This window comes from Falco punctatus (assembly GCF_963210335.1).
Source record: "Falco punctatus genome assembly, contig: scaffold_58, whole genome shotgun sequence".
Classification (NCBI taxonomy): Eukaryota; Metazoa; Chordata; class Aves; order Falconiformes; family Falconidae; genus Falco; species Falco punctatus.
This window is the reverse complement of record NW_027660241.1, coordinates 612969-640455: the sequence shown is the minus strand read 5'-3', so window position 1 is coordinate 640455 and position 27487 is coordinate 612969. Positions and strand designations below refer to the sequence as shown.

General features: G+C 51.7%; 1 protein-coding gene and 1 long non-coding RNA gene across 2 annotated transcripts; both read left to right on the top strand.

Moving 5' to 3' along the window:
• Positions 1 to 422: 422 nt before the first annotated feature.
• Positions 423 to 26194, top strand: LOC308057414. The gene is made up of 2 exons (XR_013925263.1): positions 423 to 994; positions 24910 to 26194. It is a non-coding gene; the product is annotated as an uncharacterized lncRNA (long non-coding RNA).
• Positions 4284 to 20726, top strand: LOC308057412 (fas-binding factor 1 homolog). The gene is made up of 31 exons (XM_080411525.1): positions 4284 to 4384; positions 4833 to 4913; positions 5254 to 5281; positions 5987 to 6028; positions 6352 to 6442; positions 6898 to 6958; positions 7490 to 7540; positions 7774 to 7918; positions 8455 to 8535; positions 9310 to 9429; positions 10286 to 10439; positions 10668 to 10801; positions 11244 to 11346; positions 11474 to 11869; positions 12523 to 12600; positions 12897 to 12991; positions 13704 to 13762; positions 14538 to 14582; positions 14674 to 14808; positions 15011 to 15111; positions 15209 to 15742; positions 16277 to 16384; positions 16692 to 16831; positions 17121 to 17239; positions 17369 to 17491; positions 17848 to 18033; positions 18794 to 18970; positions 19138 to 19275; positions 19377 to 19509; positions 19869 to 19987; positions 20543 to 20726. The coding sequence occupies exons 2-31, from the start codon at positions 4911 to 4913 to the stop codon at positions 20624 to 20626; spliced, it is 3783 nt and encodes a 1260-aa protein (XP_080267651.1). The 5' UTR covers positions 4284 to 4384; positions 4833 to 4910; the 3' UTR covers positions 20627 to 20726.
• Positions 26195 to 27487: the final 1293 nt, after the last annotated feature.

Here is a 27487-nt window from a genome sequence, read left to right as displayed (position 1 = left end):
GATCCCTACCTCTCCCCCTCCGTATACACCTCCACCGCCCTCCTCCCCCCCAGCTCTTACCACCTCCCTCTCTCCCCTCCCGCTGCTATCTAGACCCTGTGAAAGTGTTAAAGTATTGGGGTGAGTTTGTACAAAGCCCCGTATCCCCTCGAAGGTGCGGCTGAGTCACGCTGGATGCATGGCAGGGTGTTTGCTGTTTGCCTGCGAAGGCTGATATGTAATAACACAGACTTAAAGCAACAAGTAGCAGATGTGCATTCAGGGTAAGAAAGAGTTAAAACAGAAGTGCTGCTGCAGAGGCAGGCTTGTGTAACCTGCAGAGCCGGAAGAGCATCTCCTGCCCCGAATCCTCCTGATGGTGGGGAGGAGGGGGTTGCTGTTGCTGACGATTGAGCAGAAGGACCTGACAATGTCACCCCGATTGCTGCAGCATTTGCAGCACAACAGGACCGGTAACGGCCCCTCTAGGGCAGGCAGTGGGTCTGAGGAGAGTAAAGGTGAATCTCTGATGGGGAAATTTAGATGTTTGAAAGTCAGTTGTGAATAGGACTGGATAAAGGTTCGAGTTGATTTTTACTAAGGTAATCGTGATGTAGAAAAGTTGGTGAATACAAAACCAACTTATTTGGTGTTAAACTTCAGTGAAAAGAATTTGTTACAGTTGTGGGAGCTGCTGGCCACCAGGAAAACATCCTGAAACCTTTAAAGTACAAACTAAGAAAACAAGTAAGAATGCCAAATTCACCAAAATCTTTGTTGGGAAGAGATTTATTAGAACACCTAGACGTTTAAAGAAGGGGAAATGAAACCAAAAGTTAAAAATGATCAATTAACTAAGATGTTGAGCTTATCTTTAATTCAACAGAAAAGTGGAAGAGAGGACCTCCCTGAAGTAAAAGAAATCTTTAACCAGGTATATCTGGAAGTAAATTCCAAGTAAAGGGAAAAATGCTTTCCCTGTTACAGTAAAAATGATAAACAGGAGGCCTGCCTAGTTCAGGTAAAACAATATCCCTTGGTCAGCAAGGCTGTGGGGAATATTGCATAAAAACTAAAATAAAATACACTCTGTAGTAGTTCTACTAATGTAAATCTGTGTTTTACCATGACTGTGACTTGTTATGGGATGCGCAGATGAAACTCTGCATTGACAACAAAGTACAAGGAATAAGGTTGGTCAAGTGCCTCCTACCACAATCAAGGGCAAGACTGGGTTGGCCTCTGTGTTTGCCACCAAGAAGGATCTTGAGCTCTGCTGCTGGCTGCAACCCAGTAGGCGTTGAGCGGTGGGGACATATGCCATGCCAGACCTTGATGTGAGGAAGGGCCCCCTCTGTTATAAGAGGGTCGTCCAGGAAGGAAGAACATAAGATGGCCCATTAAGGCACTGATTTGGAAATTGGAAACCGCCTGGCCGACCATAAAGCCATACAAGTAGCAGAAGAGGTAGGAAAGAAGGAATTATCCTTAATACCAGATGGTAAAATCCAAACTGTAAGTACAGATCAGGAGCCAAATTATTCTAAAGAAAACTTAAAGGTCATTCAGGACATGAATGATAAAATAAATAAGTGGACTTATTTGAGGGATGGTCGTATAGTGGTACCATCCAATTTAATATGGACCACAGCCGTAATAGAACATAATAGGATGCATTGGGGAGCTGATAATTTATATAAAAGTCTAAATCAGAAATTGATAGGGCAGAACTTGTATACCGTAATAAAACAGGTGACTCAGCGATGTGAAATGTGTTTGAAAATTAGCCAGGGCAACAGTGGCAAGCTGATTTTTCCAGACTCCCAAGAATTGAGGGGGTACCAATATTTATTAAATGAATGGACACCCCAATGTATCATACAGTATTATAAACCTGCAACTTGGAATCCTAATGAACTTATTAACGGTGCTCGAGAACCTATCTACAACCTGAATCATATCATTCGTCTACAGGCTGTCTTGGAAATTATTACTAATCAAACAGCTAAAGCTTTTGACGTGAAATGCAACTTATCAACACAGGATGGTTCTCGATTACCTGCTAGCCGAAGAAAGAGGTGTTTGTGATAAAGTAAATGTTTCCAATTGTTGTTTGAAAGGTGATGACAATGGTGAGGTAGTTAAACAAATCACATCAGAGACAGGGAAGTTAGCCCATGTTCCCGTCGGAACTTGGAAAGACGAATATTGACTTGTTTTCCTGGCTTCTCGGGAGCCCCTGGGTAAAACGAATCCTATTTTATTTGTTATGTGGATTAGCCACCTTATTGTTTTTGCCATGTGCTGTTCCATGTTTTATAAGATTAATTCAACACGTTATAACTAACATGCAATTTGCTATTATGGTTTCACCCGATGGCGTTAAACAAATGCGAGTAGTATGACAAAATGTACACACAAAATAACATTTTAATAGCCAACAAGAATTTGGAAACAATTGACTCTTAACAATTCAGATAACAATGTAAGCTGAGTAAAAAAAAAAAATAGAATAGCAACAAAAACAAGCGCCAGGAACGCAAAGACGAGGATATGGAAACGCCTTTTATACTTTTTCACCTCCGCCATAAGTTCTTGACGTGAGACAACAGAAAAACGCACCCTCTGCCTAAACAGCAACAGGAAAAAAAAAAAAATATATATATAAAATTTTGATCTTCTTTCTAATGAACCATATAGGTTAAACGTTTTGAGAACACTCACCTTACAGAATGTTCAGAGGGCGAAATGTCCACTCTAGACCCTTCTTCCCTGGCAGGTGACGTGGTGGTCTGGTGGTAAGAAAACCTTACATTGAAAACAGGGACCTGTCATTTGGCCATAGTGCCATAAATGTTACCATTAACAGACTTACCGGAGTGGTAAGCTCGGGAAATGGGTTTGGGACTTCATCTGGGCACGCAGTAGCCATTGTTGATCACGCGAATGGTCCGTGTATACCTTTGAACATGCGCATGCGCGATTTTAAAGCCCCACAGAATGTGTTGGAAAAATCTGGAAAGACCGCGCATGCGAAATCCCTATAGTCTAGCCATGATAGTGACGCATGTTAAAAAAAAAAAAAAAAAGAAATGTGTTAAGAAAAAGTGTTATTTTTAAGTTTTGGTTTTGTATGTTATTATTATATGTATTACCCAACTATGCCTATTGTAATTGTGACGTATTACCTTGTGAGTGTTATGATAAATGTTGGGATTGTGGAAAAAGGTTTACTTGCAGTGCCGAGAATGAAAGTAGCGTCTAATAAACAATAGGATAAAAAGAAAAAGGGGGGATTGTGAGAAACTATGGACTAGGGTACTGTTTATTAAGATTTATGTTAAGCTCAATAGGATAAAAAGAAAAAGGGGGGATTGTGAGAAACTATGGACTAGGGTATTGTTTATTAAGATTTATGTTAAGTTCAATGTAAAGTTTAGGCAACAAAATATATGAAAACGCTTATGCAAACAGCTACCAGACACTGCTTGTGAAAGATAAGATAACCGCCAGATGTCCAGGAACCGACAGAAACAAGACAGACAACCCCACATAAGGATATATGGGTGAAGGGTCCATACCTCCACTACTTCATGAACACGGGTAAAGATGTATAAAAAGGGACTGTTTGAACTGCTCAGGGCGGCAGTTGGTGGAGCGCAGACTCCCCTGCCGTCCAGCGCTGTCTTTGCTCATATTCTACTTGCTATAATTAATAAAATGTTAATTGGATTATGATCCGTTGTGGTCTCAATTTATAACAACGGGGGGGCTGCCGGGGTCTCCTGCGCCCAGCCTGCTGTGCTCCACAGGGGGCTGGGCGCTGGGTGCCCCATGGCGGGGCTGGGGGCTGTAATCCCCCGGTGCCTGGCCTGGGGCTGGCTCCTTGTGCTCCCGCTGGTGCCCGGGGGTCTCGAAAGGAGGGCGCTGGTGCCCGGGGGTCTCGAAAGGAGGGCTGGCGTTGCTCCTTGTTGGCGCCAATTAACAACAATTAAACACCAGGCCAGGGCGTTAAAGCCCCGCTTTGTGCCAGGGCACGTGCTGGGGGTGGCCGGGGGCACCGCAGCCGCTCTCAGCCCCTCGTGCGGGGGGTGCAGCGCTGGGGGCACCCCCAGCTCCGGGGGCCCGGCGGGGACTACACATCCCATCGTCCCGCGGGGGGGAGGGGCCGGGCCGGGCCGTGCCGTGCCGGGTGAGCCGCGGCCTTCCGGGGGCGGGTGTCCGGCGTGCTACCGGTGCGGGCTGGGGGGCTGCGGGCTCGGGGGGCTGGGGGTGAGGGGGCTGCGGGTTCGGGGGGCTGCGGGCTCGGGGTCTGGCGGGCGCTGGCGCGGGGCGCCGGGGTCAGGGGGCAGCGGGCGCCATGGCAACGGGATGCGCAGAGGCGGAGCCGGGGGGCGGTTGAGCGGTAAGTGGGGGGCTCCGCGCCTCCGGGCCGCGCACCCCTCGCCTCCAGCAGCGCTTTGCTTGTCCCAGGTCCCCGCGGGTGCCCCGGACCCAAGGGTGGGTGGGGGGGTTTCCCTCCCTCTGCCCCTGGCTGCTCCGCAGGCTCTGGGCTAAGCGGGACCCCCCGGGCTGTGCTGGGGTCGGGGGCGGCCGGAACCTTCACCCTCCCTGGTTCCCTGGGGGGGGGTGTGATGTCCCCCCCGGGCTGCAGGAGCACGAAGCCGGTTTGGGGAGCGGGGGGGGGGTGTTTTTCAGACTCAAATGGAGCCTTGTTGAGAGGGGCTCGGGGGGTGGGCGCGGCGCGGAGCCAGCCTGGCAGGCTGCAGCCCCCCGAGCCGGAGAGGGACATCTCTGTGGGAGAGGTGCCTCCGGCCGTGGTGGCACATCGGGGAACCCTCCTCTCCCTTCAGGCAGGAGGTTGGTGTGGATGTGACCAGTGGTGCCGGGTCCCCCTGCAACGTGGAAGAAGAATCCGTAAACGGACGCTGATGGTGAGCGTGGCCCTGCGGTGCGGGGCTGAGGCGGGGCTGGGAAATCCGGATCTGATGCTCTGGCAGCTCTGCCTGGAGGCAGAAGTGATCCCAAGGGCTGGAGGGTCCTGCCCAGCTGGCAGTCGGGAGGGGCTGTGCTCACCCGTGTCTCTGAAGTTGGAAATACCTTTGTAGTTCTGCATTTCACGTGTCATTTCCCAAACAGCACGGGCAGGAGGAGGGCCTCGCTGCTGTTTATGGGATGCTCTGGAGAAACCTGCCTCTGGCTTTAGTGTGTTTTGAGAAAGTCCAGGACAGACTTGCTTCATTTTCTAATGAGGGAATTTTTCTTTCTCCCCAGGCTACAAAACCCAAGAAAAGTTTAAGAGGTACGTACATATGCTGCAGGCTTTCCTTTTGCTGTCCGTAGGTGCTTCGATCTGCTGGGAATGCCTGGGGCGGGGGGGGGGGATGACACTCTCAGGTGGCAGTCCTGGCTACTGAAATGTTTCATGATCCTTGTCTGAAAGCTGCAGATGGTTGAGTGCATCATCATGTCGTTCCTGAACCAGAAATTTTCACCTGCCTCTCACATCAAGCGGATTTGTTTATTGAGGTCCCACATTCCTTTCTTGTGGGCTTTCCCAAATTCAGGGGAGAATATAAGCATTTGTTTCAGTTCTTCCCATCACCTTATCCCTGTTTGGAGGGATACTGTTTGGAGGCCTCTTGCAGCCCCTGATACTGAAGCAGTGCTTTTGGGGTTGCCCAGGGACTCGAGATCCTGCGGGGTGAGAGCTCACAGGTTAAGTGCTGCTTGTGGCCAGTGACTAACTGAATACAAAGCAGCTGGTTCATTTGATAAAGATACCCCATTTCTGGCTAAGTGAAGCTAAATTTTTTATCCACAAAATACTGATCAGGTCCTGGCAGTTCTCTCTAGACTGACAAGGAAGGCCTGACACTGATGATGCTTAAGACCAAAACTTTATTCTAGCAGATTTCCAAAGAGCAAGCCATACTGAAACTGGGAGCTTTCCTATGCCTGCTTGGTGAGCTCACCTGCCTCAACAGCTTAATTTGTCTCATTTCAGGCTCCATCGATGATGTGCTTGGTGACCTCCTGGGCTATGATGGTAAAACGAACCTTCTTCTCAGCTGAAAGGGCAGCGTCCTTCTATTCTTACTCCCCTCCTGGGAGCAGGAGGTGCTGGTGCAACAGCCATTGATCTGCAAGGGGGCTCCAGCTGTGAGGAGGGGATGGAGCAGGGAGCAGGGCTTCTCGGAGTCAGAGGCCATTGAATAGGCTGGACATCAGCTTTTGGGGAGGCAAAGTGAAGTTCACCTCTGATTAAAAGCCTCTGTGGCCCCGGGGTAGACAGCAGATCCCCCTTTGGAGTGCCTAGGTCAGGAATATGCCCGTGTCCATCATCCTCATCTCTCCCTGTCTTGTTTCCAGATGAAACCTCTGTTAAATCTGCCAAAGCTTCCCAGCCGGCTGTGGGCAGCAGTAGGAGAGCCCAGGACACTGGCTTGCAGGCCAGAAAGAAGTGAGTGCCTTTCAGACACAGCCTCTCCTGTGAGAGATCTCACTTGAAGATCTCTTTGTCCTCCCCAAATCCTTCTGATCTGCCCCATCCTTGGCTTTTCCACCTCCCTCCCTGCCCCAACAGTGATTGCCTGGGAAGGCGAGTTATCTTCTGCGATGCCTTTGGGAACTGGGAGCCCAGAGCCCGAAGCTTTCCAGCAAGAGTTGGGTGTCCCCCAGCCTTGTACATCTTCTGTAAATCTGCTTTGTAACAGTTGCTTAAATAGAGCAGTCCCAGCACTGCCGTCCTTTATCCCAGTGCTATTTTAGCCTCATTTTCTGCGTTGTACGATGCGGCTGGTGTGGCAGCCCTGTGTGGTCTCCTCTGCCTCCCGCTGCCTGGCCTGGCTTGGCTGTCCCTGGACACACTGGCTGAGCTCACGTGTGGTGCTGCTAACCCCCGGGCTTGTGTCATAGGTCCATTTTAGAAGATGATTTCTTCGACAGACTCCCTGCGAAGGACATAAATTCTGCAGAGGTGAGTCCAAGGTTCAGGAAAGAGCCTGGGAGTCCCGAGGGCTGGGGCTGAGCCGGGCCAAGGTTGCGGCGGTATCACCCCGGCCAGGTCAGCAGTGGCGTGCCAGCGATGAGCTGTGATGTCTGGCTGAAGAGGTAACCCCTCTCCAGCATCCCAGTGGGGTGGGGAAGACAGGACAGGGCGGGGGTGGTGGTGGAAGAAGGGCTTCCTGGTGCCTTGGGTGAGATGGAGCAAAGCTGGGGGGCACGTGCTGCTGCAGCCCAGCCTTCCTGCGTGCACTTTGGGTAAAGTGTTGTAGGAAGGACCTTCACCCAGAGCAACGGCCTTGGGTTTTCCTGATGCTTCTCCTAGAGGCAGCAGGATCTCAGCAAAGGAATTGGGGCACAGGGGGTTTCCAGAGAGGAGGACACCAGGAGGAGTTGGGCATGTATTCTTCTATCTCATAAAACGGATATCAAGGGATATGGGGTAAGGGGTGAGGAGTTTCCAAAAATCTCTTCCCCTCTGATGTCTCCCCTCCCTGGCATGCAGGGATCCAGTGTCTCCGACACAGACCCACAAGCTGTGCTGCAGACCCTGAAGGCAAGTCCTTAAATCCCCTCCATCTCCATCCATCCCCTCCATCTCCATCCATCCCCTCCATCTCCATCCATCCCCTCCATCTCCATCCATCCCCTCCATCTCCATCCATCCCCTCCATCTCCATCCATCCCCTCCATCTCCGCCCCAGCGCGCTGCCATGGCCTCCAGCACCAGCCTCCGAAGGGAGAAGCAGCTCTCACCCTGCTCCCCATCCTTGTCCTCTTGCTTTCCAGGATATGGACGACATGGAAGCTGATCTCCTGGGAATCCCGAAACCCAGTTCTGGGCCAGGGAAGGCAACTGTGAAAGGTCCTGGGAAATGTGACTTCTTGGGAGGAGGAGTAAAAAACACAGGGAAGCTGGTAGCTCCTGAGGAAGGTAAAAAGGAGATTCTGCTATTCTTTTCACACCCTGATTGTAAACGAGCAGGGATATTTTCCTATCCTTATCTGGGATACGGAGCAAAAAGTGGATTTGTTCCCTAAAATGCTTTTCCTGGTTGCTTTTTGCAGGAGTGTTATTCTGGCCATGTGTTATCCCTTAGGAGATCCCTGGACGTCACTCACACCAGCAGCCACTGCCACCTCCCACCAAACACCACTCGGCTGTTCCCTGGGGCGGTGCAAAGTGTTTCTGGTGGGGAGCCCCCTGCTCTGGGGGCAAGGAGAGCCAGAGGAGCTGCATTTCAGATCTGCCAGCCCCTAAAGTGCCCTGATCTTCCCCTGGCCCTTTTCTCCTCTGCTTGCAAGGAGACCCCTCCGGAGAGATGTGCACCTGGCAGGGCTGTGGGGGGGTCTGTCCATCACAGCGGGTGCTTTTAGGGGGCTGCCACCCAAAAAGCGACCCTTAGCTAGGGTGGGACCGGGGCATTTCTGCAGTACCTTGTCTCTGAGAGCCGTGGCCTCTCTTTCTAGGAGAGAAAGTGCCTGCGATGGAAAAGAAGGCGCTCTCATCCCCTGCCGCTCCCCGACACAACAAGAAATTTAACTTTGAAGGTGGGATCTCACTTCACGCGGCTGCGGGGGGGCACTGGGGGCTCTGCCCGTGCTCTTTGCCTCCTCGGTTAGCTGGAGGCTTGACTGGTTAATAAGATACGGAGTCCTTCACCCCTATGATGCTAGTGCAAATGTAATCCTTCAGAGGTGACCAAAGGGAAAAAAACCTCTGCATTCGAGGCCCTCCCCAGGACAGGACTGGGGGGTGATTCCTGGGGGCATTTGCATTTTTATATGTGCTTTGGTTTTTAATGATTGTAACACTTGGGAGCCCCTGTGTCAGGGGGGATTCTGTCCAGCTTCTGAACAGGGGAGTGGTTTCCTGGCACAGCTGAAATCTGGTTCTCAAAGCCTGTGCTTTAACAAAGATCAGGATCTGTTAAAATCTGTTAAAAAAAAAACAAAACAAAACAAAAACCCTAATGGGCTTTAGGTGATTTAGGTGGCCTTTCTCCCCTTTTTCTTTGCCTAAGCTGTGTTCAGGCATTAAAGCACCCAAATTTTTGAGTTATTTTCTTCCGGGAGGATGAAAACGTGGAAAAACTGAACGGAAATCTAAGTCTTTGAGTGTTTGAAGTTCAGGGAGACTCAAGGGTATCCCAGGTCCCTGCAGGACCCGCGCTCATGGCTTTGGGCAGATACACTCTGCTGTCCCCACGTGCACGTTGTGGGGAACAGTGGCTGGCGTAGTGCAGAGCTCTTCTTCTAAATAACGTTGCGTTTGTTTGTTTGTTTTGTTATTCTCTTTTCCTGTACCTGCTGGGTAATTCCCAGATTTAGATGATCCTTTGGCAGGACTTTTGTCTGATGAGGAGCAGGATGCTCCCAAGAAACCAGCTCCAACAGGCGCTAAAAGCAGCTCTGAGGAAAAACCAGAACAGAGCAAAGAGAAAGGTAAGTGGGGTTGCTCAGTGCATCCTCTTTGTATTACATAAATCAGCAGCATGGATTAGTCTGTGTGAGATCCAAAATGATTACATTGAAAGCCACCTAGTCCTACCTCTTATTAGCCAGTAACGTAATTTATAGAGCAGCTTGGTAACGGGGTTAATTGTGCCACAGCTCACCAAGTGCTTGATACTTGCAGTGCGCCGCAGATTATGGAGCTGAGCTTTCCTTTCCAGGAATGGAGGCTCTGATCTTACCTTTGACCTCATCCAGCCCGTTCTGCACGCATTGCCAAATGAGAACAAATTTTCTGGGTCAGGATTTGCGTGTCTGAGAGCAGCACCAGTCCGTGCCACACCACAACTGGGGCACCTCTGGGTGGGATCCAGCTGTGGCTGTGTTACAGGCACTTGTCCCTCTTGTTCCTGCAGCAGGGATGCTAATGGGTCTGAGGGTCCCCTAAAATCACCTTTCACCCTGATAAATCTACTCTGGATGCAAGTAGCAGCTGGTGGGTTAGGGCAAGGTCTAAGGTGTGTTGGTAGAGAGGGACTTTAGGCAAAAGGGGACAGGAATTATCTGACTGGAAACTTTCAAAGCTAAAGAAGCTCCTGGCGTTATCCAGAGCTGGAAACCCCAGTGTCAGTGGCACCCAGCAGTGTCCCAGCAGTGGATGCATGGCTGCAGACCAGGCAGTAGTGCATTGCCGCTCTGTTACTTGCTGTGAGATCTGTTCGCTGATCTTAAAAATTACTTTTTAAATGGTCCTGAGAGATAAGAGCAGGCAGGGATGCTTTGATCTCCTGTTTAAAAAAAAAAAAAGCCCTGATCAAACCTTTACCATGTGTGATCCCATCCACAGAGCCACCTCCACCCCAGACGCCCCTGCACACTGTGGCCCCGGTCCAGAGGAGGGCTGAGCTCACTTTTGAAGATACTGATGACGACCTGATGCATGCGCTGGGACTTGGCAGTGGCTCAAAAGGAGCTGAGAAGCAGGGAAAGAAGGCAGAAAAGTAAGGGCAATGAAGAGGCAGTGAGAGTAAAGCAGGGGATGGCTTGTGCGTTGGGATGGTGCCAGCATGCTGTGGGGGGGGGGTGCTGGAGCTTCTGCCTGTGGGTCCCAGAAAGGGGCAAGAGCAGCCTCGTTTCACAGAGAAGAGCCAGAGCACCCTGGCAAGGCTGTGTGACAAGAAACAGCCCTGCCTCCCAGGGAAACCTATCTGCCACTGTGTCACCAACAGAGAGGTGCTCCGGCCAGCCCGCTCCAAGCTGGATGAGTTGCTGGGACAAAATTCTGTGGCCAAAATCCTGGAACAGCCAGGCACAGGAGAGCGCAGAGAGTTCAAACTGGATAAGAAGTACCAAAAGCAGCCAGGTGAGCGTGGCCAGGGATGCTGGGAAGGTCTGCAGAGGTGATGGCGTTGGCTTGGGAGGGCGAGATTGATTTCTAATGTCCTTGAAGGGGAAATACCCTTTCTGTAGTGGTCAGCAGGGTGGCTAATGGGCTCCCAGTCAGCTCTGGGGCAAAGGTGACTGATGCAAAAGTGTTGTACCCTGCCTTCGAGGCAGCCTGGGGGCATTTGCACAGCAGCTGTAACTCAGTTGCCTTTGGACATGGACTGATTCTCAGCAAAGCAACTTTTCCCAGCCACGTGGAGGAGACACGTTGCTTGCAGGTTTCCAGGGAAGATGTTTCCAGCTGTGTCTTCCCAGAGGCAGCAATCGCAGTGGGAATTGCAGGGGAGGAGGAGGAGGGCTGGTGTCTTTGCAAACAGCCGCTCCTCTAGGCGCTGACTCAAAGCTGCTTGTCTGAACAGAGAAGGAAGACGGCTGGGACAAGGAGGATTTTGTCTTTGGAGCGTACCAGCCGACGGTGGCCTCCATGCCCAAGGGCCAGCCGGCGAGGAGGCAGCCTGTGAGGTATTGTGCTCTGCGTGTGGAGCTCCAGCCAGCAGCCACGCTGCCCCCGCGGCAGAGCGGGCAGGGTCCCCGGGCAGGGTCCCCGGGGTCCTCTCACAGGCACGTATGTGACTGCTTCTCCTTGCAGCAGGTTTCCAGCCGAGAACAGCAGCGAACCAAAACCAGAACCCCGCTCCAAATCTCCTCCTTCAGCCAGGCACAGCCCTGTGCGGAGCAGCCGGACTCGAGGTGACTGGCTGGGCTTGAAAGATGAGGATTTTATGGATGCGAAGCCAACATCTGCAGCAAAAGCCAATCCTGCAGTGAGCTACCCCAGCCCTGGCACAGCCCAGCAGCCCGGCCCCACCAGCCAGCTCCCGGCTGCAGAGGCAGCGCTGGCTAAACCTGACCCGCTGGAGGAAGACAACTGGCTGAGCGCTGCCTTGTCTCGCAAGAAAGCCCAAGCACAGGCGAAGGCTCAGGAGCAAAGTGCCAAGCCCTTGGAGTCCCCGGAAGGAGGGCTGGATCCCCACGCTCCTGTCAGGTAAAAGCACAGCTGGTGGCCACAGGGCTCCCATCATGCAGCTGCTCCAACAGGACGTCTCAGAAATCCTCTGCTCGGATTTAAGAAATCCATTTTAAGTGCTCTCTTGCCTCGGGTTGGGTTAATAACGCAGAGGTTTCTCCCACTGGTGCAGCCTGCAGGGCCATTGCACCTCTGGGCTCTCCTTCTAGTCATGGCTGAGATTGCACGTGCTGCCCCAGGTCCTGTGGGATTGTCCTGGATCAGCATACCCCCACGAGCTCCACGCATGCTCCTCATTCCTGCCTTCTTTCCCCTTCGTTCCTCCTAGTTCCAGGAAAACCACCTCCTCCAGCTGAGTTGGCACAGACAGGTTCAGGCTTGTGCCATTGGGATGGGACTCAGAAGTGAATTGCAGAGAAGCAGCCGCGTGTGTCGTGGGCAGGGGCATGTTGCCCAGGGGAAGGGGGTGGATGCAGCAAGGAGGAACTGGTGTTCCTCCAGAGATGGAGGTTCTGAGGTGTCTTTGCTCCCTCTGAAGCCAACAGGTTGAATCCTGCCGCAGCTGAGTGGGATAGGTTTTCACCTGCAAGGCAGGAACTGGTGTTGAGGGAAAGGATCTTGTCTTTCCTTGCCTCCTGGGCTCTCCCCCATGGGATGTTTTTTGCTTGCAGCCAGCCAGCCAGCCCCACAGGAGCACCGCAGCAGGCAGCTGTCCCGCAGGACCAGGCAGCGAGTGCAGATGGCTCCAGGTGAGGCCTCCTTCACCTTTCAGACACCTCCACAAGGGAGAATTCCTGTGGGAAGCGGCTGCATGTGTAGGTGGGGGAGCGGGGAGGGCTGGTAGCCAGCCGTGACCACTTTGGTCTGGGACCTGTGTAACCGGGAAGGAAGGCAGCGCTGAAGGATCGTCGGGCCCTTGCCTGTTCGATCGCAGTGCGACAGCCAAGCTTTAAACTTGCAAAAATGCCAAGCGGGATAATGTCTGCGTGCCTCTCCCTGCGCTGTGACACTGCTGTGCGTCACTTGTGTCTCTGTGCCCACGCAGGCAGCCGGTCCCCTGGCTCAGCACCACGAAACAAGCCTCGGTTCAACCATCGGATCCTGCGAAGGGGCATCCCTCCAGAAATGCCGGTGCCTTGGGTGCGTTTCCTGTGGTTGTACGGTTCGGGCAGCAGAGATTTGTACAGTTTGGTATGCGGAGAAGGGTCTCCCTGCCCTGAAAAAAAACCAAAACCAACCCCCCCAAAAAAGGCAGGAACCACAGCACTTCCCTTGGCCACATGAATGCTGCCCAGGCTTTGACCAGCCATTGTCGGAGCAGGTTGCTGAGCTGCAGGATCCCACCATCCCCATGTCTGCTGGTGTGCTGGGGCACACTGAGCTCCGCAGTGCTGCCTTTGGGGTTTCGGAAGGCTGTGAGGGACTCGCTTTGCCGGAGCAATGGGTGTGCATAAGTTCACGCTGCCCCATCTGTCTTCCCTTTGCTGCCCCCACACTTGTCCCACCAGTGCTATGTGCTGGAAAGACCCCCTTCTGCTCTGGGCTGTGGCTGTGCGCCGGTTCAGAGGCCGCTGAAAGTGGCTTAGGGGACCCAGTCTCCTCCCTAGGTGATGGAGATGGAGGAGGAGCTGTGCTTTGTCCCTTGATTTACTCTGCAGAGCAGAGTCCCACCGTTGTGTGTGGAGTGGGGATGCAGACACGGACAAGCCTGTCTGACCCTCTGCCCTCATTGCCAGCTCCCAGAGCGGAGCGCGACCCTCATCGCTGTGCCCAGGAGACCCAGGCCCTCATCCTGCTGGGAGGGGATGGTTCCCATTGCTATATTCAAATCATGGACTTGTCCAATTTTCAGCCTCTACAGGCTCATTCCCAGGAAAGCAGGAGGCACCAGGCCCTGCCCCGCTCACTCAGGTAGGTGTGCTGGGTCCGTGCCCCGAGCGGTGCAGGATCAGGGCAGCGATCGCGAGCCCTCCGCTGCCGACTCGCCGCCATCCCGCTCTGTCCGTGCTCCCTCGGCCTGAGGAAGGATGTGCCCCACTTTGCATCTCTGGGAAGCCGTGTCCATGGAGGCAAAGAGTTTGGAGCTCCCCGAGGTGCCACAAGTTGCGTTTATCAGGCCAAAGCATGGGTGCTATGGATGCTTTGTAAATCATGTGTGTTTATAGCCCTGCATGGCCTGAGCAGCATTTACACAGTTCCCCAGGCATATATACATATTATATTAACTAGACAACAGAGGCTCCAGGTGATAAAGGACTTTTTCTTCAGTTGATTTTCCCCAGTATAGTGTTGAAGATGCTCTGAGATTATTTCTAGACAACTGAAGGAGAATTGAAGCCTTTCACAGAGAAGGCAGCTCTTGCTTGGTCTTTGAAGCCTCTCCTTCTCATCCAGCTGGGCTCCTCGCCCTGCCCTGGTGGTGGGACACATGTTGTCTCCCAGAGGGCTTGTGGTCTCAGCCTTGATTCTGCCCCCAGAGAAGGAAGAGCGCAGCATGCTTGTGTCTGGGGTGGGGGCTGCCGAGTGTCACCTGGGGAGAAGGGACCCACGCCAGCATGGGGATTGGGCTGGGGAGGGGGTGGGGGTGGTACTGCAGTAGGCTGGAGATGGATCGCCGTTTCCAGGCTAGGAGGAGATGTTCTCCCCAGGGCTTTACCTCCCTGAGAGCATCCCTGTGTCTCCGCAGGTTCCTGCACCCAGGGCACATGTCCAGGCTGCCCCGCAGCTGCAGGTAAGGCAGGTGCCTTCTTTTGGAGGCTGATGGCCGCACCACAAAGCCACTGATCCTGAAGGGCCTCGATCTTCTCTCTCCATCCTTGTAGGCAGAGTTCTCAGCCCCGGGCTTGCAGCATGAGACGAGGCAGGGGGCTCCCGCAGCCCAGCTCCATGAGGATGCATCAGGCTGCCAGGCAGCGCTGCTGAGCGCCCAGGCCCGTGTGGCAGAGCTGGAGAGCCAGGTGAGCCCCATTGCCTGCTGAATGGGGGACCACGGGTGACCCAGAGGGAGGAGAAGGAGCCATATCCTGTCCCAATAGCATCAGGGTGACAGGGGAGAGAGGTGAAACCTCCCTGTCCAGAGACGCCTATGGCCACCAAGTGCTGCTGTGGGAGTTCTGTCCCCAGGGCAGCACAAGGACTTTCTCTCCGGGTGCCTGGCAGGTCCGAATGCTGGAGCTGGAGCGGACACAGCACAAACTGTTGCTGGAAAATCTCCAGCAGCGGCACCAGGAGGAACTGAATCTCCTTGAAAGCACCCACAGGTACCAGCCTCTCACCTGTGCTTCCCTCCTCGCCTACAGCTCTGTCTCTCCTGGGGTGGGAGTGCTGGGATGCTTCCCAAATCCGCCCCTGGGGCAGGTGGGCGCAGAGCCATGTCGATGTGGACGTGGTGGGGGCAGAGAGCAGCCCCACAGGTGAGCCAACATGGGAGTCCACTCTCATCACCACTGTCCCCTGGGTGACAAGGAGGAGGGGCTGGTCCCATTGCCAGCGCACCCCCAACCAGGCAGCACAGTGGGCAGTAGCAGGAGGGTTCAAGGCTCAGGTCTGCGTGTTTCGCCATGCACACAGCAACACTGATCTGCTCGCAAACCCCTGTGTGCGCTCTGCGGGGGGGGGGGGGGGGGAGTGCTGGGTATTGCTGTGGAAGCAACACTTCTTCCTGGCTGTGACCTCTCGGGGCAGGAACCAGGTGAAGGTGGTGGAGGACACCTACGGGCAGCGGGAGGAGAGGCTGCGGCTGGAGAAGGAGCAGCTGATGGCTCAGCTCCTGCTGCAGAGCCAGGATGCGGAGCGGGCACGGGCAGAGCTGCTGGCGCAGCACCAGCAGCGCCTGGCCACGCTGGAGCAGCAGAACAAGCTGGAGATGGAGCGTCTGCAAGAGCTGCAGAGGTGAGAGTGGCACGAGTGGCACACACGTGTGGCTGGTACCCACAGTCTCAGCGAAGGAACCAGGGAGTGGTTTGGGGACATGGTGAAAGGAGAAACCAGACTCCAGAAGCACTGGGTTGTGGGCAGCTTGGTGCCTTTTGGAACGGGGATTTGCTTTGTAGGTGGACACAGGGAGATCTGACTGGAGACGTGGTTTCAGAGTGAATGCATTGTATTTTGAAAGATGCTGAACCCAATGTTTTATCTTCCCCCAAATCTCTTTTATTCAGGTCAGTGAGTTCAGTGAGTCACTGATGTCCACATAGTTTGGGTCAATGACAAATCAGTTTTTGGTAGAGGAGCTCATAACCCCAGAATTGGGCCCATCCCAAATGTGGATGCCTGTCGGTGGAATGCCCCAGGACAGACCCCCATGCCAGCTCAGCTCCTGGCACCTGATTCTCAGCCCCACAACCAAGCCTCTCCCACAATGCCTATCATGGGGAGCACTGGTTTGTGCCAGCCTGTGGCAGGCTCCTTCCCCGTGTCCCGCAGGGTGTCTGTCCAGGAGATGCGCAAAGACCACGAAGAGCAGCTCCAGCGGCTGAAGCGGCTGAAAGACCAGGAGATCGATGCAGTGACCAGCGCCACATCGTACACCAGGTACTGACAGTTGTGTTCCCACATTGGTCCCTGGCCACAGCATTCCCTGTCCTACACGAACCAGGCTTGGACCATGGCAACAGGGGCCATCCCCTCTCCCACCCACTGCCTGCGGGGATGCTGAGCTGTGTAATACCCGTCAGTGCCCCCCGGAAGCAGGAGCTGCATCTTCCTACTGCTCTGCTGTGACCCAGAGAGGTTCAGGGCAGGGCTGCCCGGCCTTTGGGCCACCAAATATCCCCCTCTCCATTGCGGTGAGATGAAGCGTGTCCCACAGGGGTGACCCTCCCCTCACTTCTCTCTGCAGGTCTCTGAATGGCATCATCGAGCGGATGGAGAAGTTCTCCAGCAACTTGCATGACCTCTCGCGAAAGGTGGAGGCCACACACCACACCACCTCCCAGGAGCTGGCCATGGGGGTACGGCAGCGGGACGAGCAGCTCAAGGGTATGTCTGCTGTTCCTCTGTGCCGGAACGGCTGCGGGGTCTCCACCGGAGCTGGGGGTACCCAGAAAACAAGGAGAAGTTGCTCTGAGTCAGCCAGAGGCTGGGAGCTGAGGCTGGCAAAGCCTTGCCTGCCTTGGTCACTGGACATCTCGGGGTCTTCCCTTTACAAAGCAGTGTCCTGGGGGTGTGCCAGGGGTGATGAGCACAAACACACACAGTTTTTCTGTGAACATGGTGTGGACAGAAGGGAAGAACTTCCCGCCTCATGCTGCTCGTGCCTCTCCCCAAGTGCTCCAGGACAGGCTATCGCAGCAGCAGAGGGACATGGAGGAGGAGCGGAGCCAACTCCAGGAGGTGATCGCTAAAATGGAGGCCAGGCTGAGTGAGCAGACTCGGCTGCTGGAGCAGGTGAGCCCACACTGTGTCCTCTGCCCGGGTCGGCCCTCCTGTCTGGGTATGGGGTATGTGTCTCACCAACTGGAGGTTCCTGGCCTGGAGGTTGTGAATAGCATCTGTCACCTCTGTGTCTGAACGCAGGAGCGATGGAGGGCAACGGCAGAGCAATCCAAAGTGGAATTACTGCAGCACTCACTGGAGGAGCAGCGGCGAGTCATGACCCAGCAGCTGTCCATGGAGCGAGCAGAGCTGGAGAGGGCGAAGGTGAGGTGGGGCAGACATCTCCAGGGCTGCACTGCATTGTGTGGTGGAGGCAAGAGCTGGGTGCTGGGCTGCAGCATCCTTCTGCAGCTCTCTGCCTCCTCAGCCTCACACAGGGGGAATCGCAGTCAGGCCAGCCCTCTGGCTCACGGATGCAGGAGGCCGCGGTGTGTGCGCATGGCACGTGCTGGTTCTTGAGGAACACGGGACCAGAGCTCACGGTGACAGGGTTCACACCAGGCACCGTGGGCTTGAACCAGCCCCTAGATGTTGCACGGCAGAGATGGGTTAAAGGAGAAAAATCCTGTGGTGAATGGGACTTAGTGCTTCTTCTCTCCCTCTCTGGCAACGCTCCCCAGAGTGCTCTGCTGGAAGAGCAGAAGTCCGTGATGCAGAAGTGCTCGCAGGAGCAACGGAAGCTGGCAGCCGAGTGGGCTGAATTTCACACCCAGCAGCAGCTGAGGAAGGAGCAGATGGAGCGCAACATGGACCGAGCCCTGAAGATGGACTCACAGAGAGAGGGCACCATCATGAGCCTGGCCAAGGTACCACAGTAGAGCCCCTCTCCATGGCCTCCAGCACCACCTGGCAGCTCACGGATGGGTCCTGCCCACCGGGGAGATGTTCAGCCCTGCCTTCAGGTGTTTAAAACAAGTTTTAAGAGACATCACTGCGGTGGTGAGAATCGGGCTGTTCCAGGAGCAGCCTCCACCAGCCTGTTTTAGATGTTGACTGAAGCATCAGTCACCTCTGTCTCTCCCCTTTGCCTGTGAGGAGTTTGGGCAGCCAGACCAGGCACAGCCGCCTCCATTGTAAGTCTGGTGAGAGGAAACCCCCATGGTGGGTTAAACAGAACCTCCCCATGCCATGGGGACATGTTTGGAGCCAGTTCTCCCCCCTGGAGCTGTCCAGAGGAGATATGTGGCACAGACTGTGGCAGGGCTGCATTTCTGAGGGCTACCAGGGTGGAAAATAACCATTCAGGCTGGGTGTTTCCACTGCTGACAAACTGCCAAGCCTTGAGCATGTTTTAGAGTGTGTAGCATGGGTGAGGGGCTCCGTCCTTTCTGGGGAAGGAGTGTGTGTGTGTGTGTGTGCCTGTACAATCCCAGCTCTGCCAACGCTGGTGCCCAAGGGTGGGTGGATGAGAGCATTGGTTGGGTACCTGGTGGTGTTGCTCTGCACCCCAAACTGGCAAACACAAGAAGGAAAACAGGGGCAGATCTCTCCCATCACTTGGGGGGACATGAGATAGTGTCCAGGATAGGGCAGGTAGTGCATTGATTTTCCCCATGCCCATCCTAGGAGCAGGCAGAGCTGAAGATCTGGAGCCATGAGCTGAAAACCAGGGAGGAGCAGCTGGTGAGGGACAGGGAGCTGCTGGACAAGTCCTGGCAGGAGCTGAGGCTGGAGAAGGAGAAGGTGGACAGGGCCACACTGCGCATCCAGCAGCAGGAGGAGCAGATTAAAAGCACGACCAAGGTAAGTGAAGCATCTGCGCTGCAATTCACAGCTGGGGTTTCACATCCCTCCTTGAGTGCTGAATCCCAGCGCTGTCCTGGGAGGGGAACAGGGGGTGCACAAAGGAGCCCTGCCCCAGGGCAGCGAGGGTCCCTGTCCCCAGCCTCCACAGCTGCTCTGCCTTGCAGCTCTCATCCCAGAAGTACAAGGAAGGGGAGCAAGCCCTGCAAGAGGCGTGCAGGATAGAGTCCGAGCACCAGAGGAGGCTGCAGGTCATGGAGCAGCAGCTGGAGCAGCTGAAGCAGCAGGAACAGCGTCTTCACGAGGCAAAGACTCCCTTGCCTTTCCTTCTTGGCCTGGGGCCGCTGTGCCAAGGGCCTGAACCTTTGCCAACAGTTTCTCTCTCTTTCTCCCGGGGATGGGGCAGGAGCGGCTGAGCATGGCTCGCCAGAGGAGACAGCTCGAACAGATACGTGAGGAACTGCCCACCAACTCTGCGATGCTGCTGAACACAAACCAGGGCCTCAGTGCCCCTAGGAGAGGCCTCTCCAGCACACCGTGTAAGGCTTCCTGCACGCTGCTGGGGGAGGGGGGGGACGGGACATGCTGGGGGCCAGTTGCACTTGTATTCCACTTCTCAGGAGGCTTGGGATGTTCCTGGGGGCTCATCACACACTCAGATGTGAGTTGGCCTCCTCACATCCTCTGAAGGAGCTCAGCAGAGACCTCTGAGCCAGGGCAGTGCCAGGAGGGGGCAGAGGGGGCAGGAAGGGAGAGGCAGGTGGATTAAAGGCCGTTTGCAGTGGGAGGTTGGGGAGGACCCTGCTGCAGGGACATGCAGGCAGCAAAAAAAGGGACACTTGTCCGTCTGCTGTTCCTCTAACGGCAGCGGTACCACACGGTTGGGCTCTTGTTCCAGGTTTTCCACTTCCCACCAGCACGCTCCCTTGGCATAGCCCAGGGGGTAGCAGGGACACTGGGGCTGGCCCCACCGAGCTCTACGCCACATTGTTGCTGCTGAAGCACAGGGCCCAGCAGGTGAGGTGGTGGGAAACCAGGGCTGGAAAGGGCTTCAGACCAGCTGGGTGGGAGCAGGGCTGGGTGAAGCCTGGGTTGAGCCTGACGGCCACAGGGTGGGTGTGAGATCGTTGCTGGGCTGGGTGGGCTCGCAGAAGCCGTGGGCACCTAGAAGAGTGATACCAGCAGCAAGGGTTGGTGCGTCCTCACGGCTTGTTTCAGGCTGGTTGATAACATCCTTGGCTTGATGGCGTTGCCCCATCCCTGGGTGGCAGAAGCCAGCTCTGCTGGGCTCTGGCTTCATGATGTCCCCATCCTCAGCCCCCTCCTTCCCTGCTGGGTCCTTCCCCAGGCAGGGATGCTCTTTGAGCCTTCCTCTGTGGGCCTCACTCGGTGTGAGGTTATGGGCTCTGTGGGGAGCCCATACACCCCGGGGGCTACCACAGATGGGTACCTGCCCGCTGCTCGCCACACGGAGGAGGGTTTGGGATACTCCCATCACTCGTGAGCAGCACCCTGGCCTGTGACCCCATTTCTGTGGCACTCTGATATCCGTGCCATCTATCCCTCTCTTAGGACCATGATTTCTTAGAGAAGGAGCAGTTCTTCCTGGACACCCTGAAGAAAGCAACCTACAACACTTCATCTCTGTCAGGCTGAGGAGGTGGCATCCCCACGCACCCCAAGGGATGGCTGTGCCTGTCCCCGCAGGAGGCTGCTGTGGAGGAAAACAAACAATAAATAATCCCAGTTCTCTGCTGAGGAAGTGTCCTCTTTAAAAGCAACCTCGGAGTGTTCAGAGCGTGAAATCCATCCCTGGGCTGGGAAGTCTGGCCTCCATCCCTCAGGGCCAGTGTCCCTGGCCACCTGGCAGGCACTGCTGGGAGGCAGTGGCCACCGTGGGTGTGAGAAACTATGGACTAGGGTATTGTTTATTAAGATTTATGTTAAGCTCAATGTAAAGTTTAGGCAACAAAATATATGAAAACGCTTATGCAAACAGCTACCAGACACTGCTTGTGAAAGATAAGATAACCGCCAGATGTCCAGGAACCGACAGAAACAAGACAGACAACCCCACATAAGGATATATGAGTGAAGGGTCAATACCTCCACTACTTCATGAACACGGGTAAAGATGTATAAAAAGGGACTGTTTGAACTGCTCAGGGCGGCAGTTGGTGGAGCGCAGACTCCCCTGCCGTCCAGCGCTGTCTTTGCTCATATTCTACTTGCTATAATTAATAAAATTTTAATTGGATTATGATCCGTTGTGGTCTCAATTTATAACAATTTCTGGTGCCGTGACTCGGATAAGGAACAGTGGGCTTTGGTCCTCCGGGGAGGCGCCCCGCGACATTTCGCGGCCCCGCGACCAACAGCTTACTCCAACCTTACCGACGAACCTAAATTCTAGAATAATGAGCAAAGGAGAAACCGGTAAAATCCCATAAAAATTCTGTGCACGGGAGTCCGGACAAAGACGCAGGACGCGTAAGTATATTGCGAAGTTGTTCGCGGGTTTGCCGTTCGGGCGGGATTGGGTTTCCTGGAATATAACGAGTGAGAGGTTCGATATACTGAACCAAGCGAGTGCGGACTCTTAAGTACTGCGTCTCCCATCTCCCACGAGGGACTGGGCCAGGAACAAGGGGAGCGAGTGAGTGTATGTTTGTGGATATTCCAGAAGATGGGGGCGAAGGGCAGCAAGCCTTCGACTCCCATGGGAAGGGTACCCACTGTACCTAAGAATACCCCTCTGGCATATATCTTGGACAATTGGAGATATTTCCCTGGAACCCTAGGGAAAGATAAGCAGAAAGTGATAGAACATTGTACTAAGATATGGGGAGGGAAGAAGATTTCTAAAAATGTCTTTTGGCCAGTCTATGGGTCAGAAGAAGATTGGGTAAGACAGCAATTAAACCTCTGGGTTAATAATAAAAAAAAACCCTTAACCCGGAGGAGAGTCAATATGCGGAGGTGTGGCTAAAAAACCGGGAGCTAGACTTTACCCGCTGAATGAAATAAAAAAACTAAACAAAAGAAAAAGAAGGGAGAGTTAGATGAAACCCTTCTAACCCCCCCTCCTTACATTTCTCCTGCTCCTGCAGAGGTCCCCAGAGCGCCCACTCCCCCACCAGAGTCGGAACAAGGGTCTCCCCCTCTTCCTAAACGCGTAACTAGAAGTCAAAAAGGGGCAGCTCAAATATACCCCCTAAGAGAAAAGCCCATGGGGGGACCTCAACCTGTGATCGGATATATTTCTGTGCCTCTAAATTCGGCTGACCTATGAGATTTTAAAAGGACCGAGATGGGACACTTAATTGAGGACCCACTCGGAGTGGCAGAAAGATTAGATCAATTTCTGGGACCAAATCTTTATACTTGGGATAAGATGCAATCTATCCTTTGTCAATTATTTACTACCGAGGAAACCCAGGGACCCCAAGCAGATATTAAATGGCCACTCCAAAGACCTAATTGGGATAATCAGGATCCGGCGCATAGAACTCATATGCAGGACCTGAGAACTATAGTAATTCAGGGGATTAGAGAAGCAGTACCCCGTGGCCAGAATATCAATAAAGCATTTAATGAAATGCAAAAGAAAGATGAGAGCCCCACTGAGTGGCTGGAACGACTGAGGAAAGCCCTTCAGCTGTACTCTGGGGTAAATCCAGACAACCCTTTAGGGCAAGCGCTCCTCAAAACTCAGTTTGTGGCAAAATCATGGGAAAAACTTTAGCGGAACACTTCAGCAGGAGAGGACAGATAAGGGTGAAAGAAATAATTAAGCAAGAAAAGCAGATGGCCAGCAAGGGCATAAATTACCTTAGACTGATAAGAACACTGCAAATGAGCAAAAGGTGAAAAGTACACCATGAGGAAGACCTACAGCCTTCCTCCCATAGACCACTGCACACATTCTAAAGACCCCGGCCCACAATTTTTGGAAGAATCTGCGCAAGCGTGAAAGACTGATAAGCTAATTAGCATACGAAGCGAGGGTAGGCGGGTTCAGGTAATGAATATGTATAGGCGTTAATGGAATATTCGTTGTTTCAAGCTTATTTGCTGCAGTGTTGCTTATTTTGGTTACCGGATTTATGGAATGTGGAATTTGACTTTGATAATTGTTACTGTGATTTTGGCTATATTTTTGATAATAATAGTGAGCTCTTGGTGTTGCTGTAGAAAGATACCTGTGTGTTGCATTTTGTAAGTAGTAATTCTGTAAGTGATGAGTGTGTTCTGTGAGTGTAAGCTGGGAAAAATGGGAGGAAAGCAGAGTGGTGGGATTTTAAAGAAAAATCCACTAGGGTGTGTTTTGAGTCATTGGAAGGATATTGGAGGATCCGCTGGTGGAAATGTGAATAGGAAAACATTGATAAAATATTGTAATCAATGGTGGCCGCTTTATAAGCTGGAATGTGGAGAAAAGTGGCCTTTTAATTAATAATTGCAAGGTTATTAATAATTGTTATACTCATTTATGCTGGAAATGTGAGAACATTTCTGTATTCAGTATATTACAAATGTTGGTATGTGGTTATTGTCTTGAACATCCAAGGGGTGAATGTGAACCTCTGTATGTTTTAAAGTGTATATGGTGTAAAGAATTATTATATGTATGGTGGCGACAAGAAATTGAATGCCCTGACTGTAAGGTTTGGACGCCTTGGGATAAGAGAGAGAGCTGTAAGTGAAATTAGAGTCTCTGTGGCTGGGATAGCGATTGAGATAATAGTAAGAAAGGTCACTGGAAGGAAATGGGGGGGGGCAGCTGGGGGAAGCGTGAATAAGAGAACTTTGGCTAAGTACTGCAATCAGTGGTGGCCCCTGTATAAGTTAGGGGACAGAGAAAATGGCCCTTAAACGGCACACTGAATTATAATGTTTTGCTAAAATTAATGTTATTTTTAAGGCGAGAGGAAAAATGGGATGAAGTAATGTATGCTGGTATGTTTTTCACTCTGAGGAATCACCCCGAGTGGCAAAAGAGTGTGGTATTAACCTAGCTCCACAAGATCCCTTAATATTAGCAATGCAAAAGGATCAGAGGGGAGGTTGTGGTTCCTTCTATGGAGCAACCAGAATGAAACACGTTGTAAGATAAAAAACTTGTGCTAATGTATGTAAGATCTGAAGCCGGGGGGGTGGAGAGTCAAAAAACCCTGTGAAAGTGTTAAAGTATTGGGGTGAGTTTGTACAAAGCCCCGTATCCCCTCGAAGGTGCGGCTGAGTCACGCTGGATGCATGGCAGGGTGTTTGCTGTTTGCCTGCGAAGGCTGATATGTAATAACACAGACTTAAAGCAACAAGTAGCAGATGTGCATTCAGGGTAAGAAAGAGTTAAAACAGAAGTGCTGCTGCAGAGGCAGGCTTGTGTAACCTGCAGAGCAGGAAGAGCATCTCCTGCCCCGAATCCTCCTGATGGTGGGGAGGAGGGGGTTGCTGTTGCTGACGATTGAGCAGAAGGACCTGACAATGTCACCCCGATTGCTGCAGCATTTGCAGCACAACAGGACCGGTAACGGCCCCTCTAGGGCAGGCAGCGGGTCTGAGGAGAGTAAAGGTGAATCTCTGATGGGGAAATTTAGATGTTTGAAAGTCAGTTGTGAATAGGACTGGATAAAGGTTCGAGTTGATTTTTACTAAGGTAATCGTGATGTAGAAAAGTTGGTGAATACAAAACCAACTTATTTGGTGTTAAACTTCAGTGAAAAGAATTTGTTACAGTTGTGGGAGCTGCTGGCCACCAGGAAAACATCCTGAAACCTTTAAAGTACAAACTAAGAAAACAAGTAAGAATGCCAAATTCACCAAAATCTTTAAGTGGAAAAGAAATCTTTAACCAGGCATATCTGGAAATAAATTCCAGGTAAGGAAAAAATGCTTTACCTGTTACAGTAGAAATGATAAGGGGAAGGTCTGCCTAGTTCAGGTAAAACAATATCCCTTGCTCAGCAAGGCTATGGGGAATATTGGCAGAAAAACTGAAATAAAATACACTCTGTAGCAGTTCTACTAATGTAAATCTGTGTGTTTTACCATGACGGTGACTTGTTATGGGATGTGCAGATGACACTCTGCAGCAGCAGAGGAGGTAGGAAAGGAGGAATTATCCTTAATACCAGATGGTAAAATCCAAACTGTAAGTACAGATCAGGAGCCAAACTATTCTAATGATTCTGGATTACCTGCTAGCCGAAGAAGGAAGTGTTTGTGGTAAATTAAATGTTTCCAATTGTTATTTGAAAATTGATGGCAATGGTGAGGGAGTTAAACAAATCACATCAGAGACAGGGAAGTTAGCCCATGTTCCGTCCGAACTCGGAAAGACGAATATTGACTTGTTTTCCTGGCTTCTCGGGAGCCCCTGGGTAAAACGAATCCTATTTTGTTATGTGGTTTAGCCACCTTATTGTTTTTGCCATGTGCTGTTCCATGTTTTATAAGATTAATTCAACACGTTGTAACTAACATGCAATTTGCTATTATGATTTCACCCAATGGCATTAAACAAATTCTAGTAGTACGCCGAAATGTACAGTCGACAATACAGATTATATAGTTAACACAATAACAATTTAACAGCAAACAGGAATCTGGGAATAATTAACTATTAACAATTCATACAACAATGTAGGCTGATGAAGAATACAAGTAGAATAGCAGAGAAAACAACCATCAGGAACGCACAGACGGGGATGTGGTAACATCTTTTATACTTTTCCACCTCCGCCATAAGTTCTTGACGTGTGACAGCAGAAAAACGCACCCTCTGCCTAAACAACGAGGAAAAAAAAAAAAGGGGGGGTTTGATTCCTCTTTATAATGAACCATACAGGTTAGACGTTTAAAAAACACTCACCTTACGGGATGTTCAGAGGGGGAAATGCGCACTCCAGACCCTTCCTCCCTGGCAGGTGACGTGGCGGTCTGATGGTGAGAAAACATTGCATTGAAAGCAAGGACCTGTCATTTGGCCATAGTGCCATAAATGTTACCATTAACAAACTTACCGGAGTGGTAAGCTCGGGAAATGGGTCCAAGACTTCATCTGGACACTCAGCAGCCATCTTTTATCATGTATGCCTTTGAACATGCGCATGCGCAATTTTAAACCCCACAGAATGTACTGGAACAATCTGGAAAGACCGCGCATGCGAAATCCCTGTAGTCTAGCCATGGTAGTGACGCATATATGTATATATATATATATATATAAAAAATGCTTAAAGAAACTATAGTATTTATAGTTCATTTATTACTTAAGTGGAATGTATAGTTATAAGTGTTGTTTTTAGGTTTTGTTTTTGTAGGTTATTATTATATGTATTACCCAACCCTTTTGATTTATTTTGAAAACCGTGTGTTAGATGTAAAGTAAATTCAATGAATCATTTGACAACCAGTAAACAACAAATAACAATTTCTTAACAAACATGAACTAGAAGTTGAATAACAGAATAACAGTCCAGCAAAGTCTCATGTGAGGTGGAAAACAGGCTTCTTCACTCGTGAGTCCAGCACGGTCCTGAATAATGTCGGGGTGGTAACTCCATCTGTTCCCTCCACGATAGTCTGTCTCTGGTCCTTGGTATTTTTCTTCACGAGGTAACGAAAATGAACAGAAACAAATAACAAGTCACATGGTAACTGCTGGAGGTCAACAGTTTTCTTTTGTTTATATAACAGTCTCTCGCACTCTGCTTTGGTATCCCATGGGTTCCACTTCTCGGGACGGATAGCGAGGAAGAGATCGCACTCTTCTGTACCGGCGTGACCAAAAACACTCACAAAAGCACATACTGATGGTTACTGTAGTCACGATGGGACAAAGGCTGAACAGCAAAACCGTACAGACTGTGTCGTCTCCTGCTCCCATCTTTTCCAAAATGATAAGGATTGTTTGTGGCAAGACAAACGAATTGGTCTGTGACCCTCCTGGTCAAGATTCAGGCTAACGCCCTGACCAAAACTGCACAATGAAAATGCATGCACAGCCTAACCTTAAAGGGGCATGAAAATTTACCCCTTTAAATGCCCACCTCTTGGCTCTTGATTCTTAACCCCCACAAACAAACCTTATATATGCTAAGAAATGTTTTATTGTGCTTTGTTATGTCATCCTGTTATGATAATATTTTGAAATTAGCTTATGACATGTTTGAGTTTTGAGTTGTTAGCTAACGTTTGTTAGGGATTTATAGTTCTTGTTAGTCATTTGTAGTTATTGCCTGTTATTGTTTATTGATAATGGTAAATGGGTTTAATGCTTAGATAAAGATTGTTAACCTCCTTTGTATAGTTGGCAGAATCTTTTCTCTGTCTCTATCTATGCCACCCACGGAGCAGCAATGTTGAGCCACGGGGCGGTGTGAAGGACGTTATTGGGACATCGCTATCTGTCTCACCATTGCTGGCTGACCGCAAAACAACACAGAGACGGAGATACCCGAATCACCCAGAATAGGAGATGTCCGGGGAATACCCTGCTTAAAACACCCCACT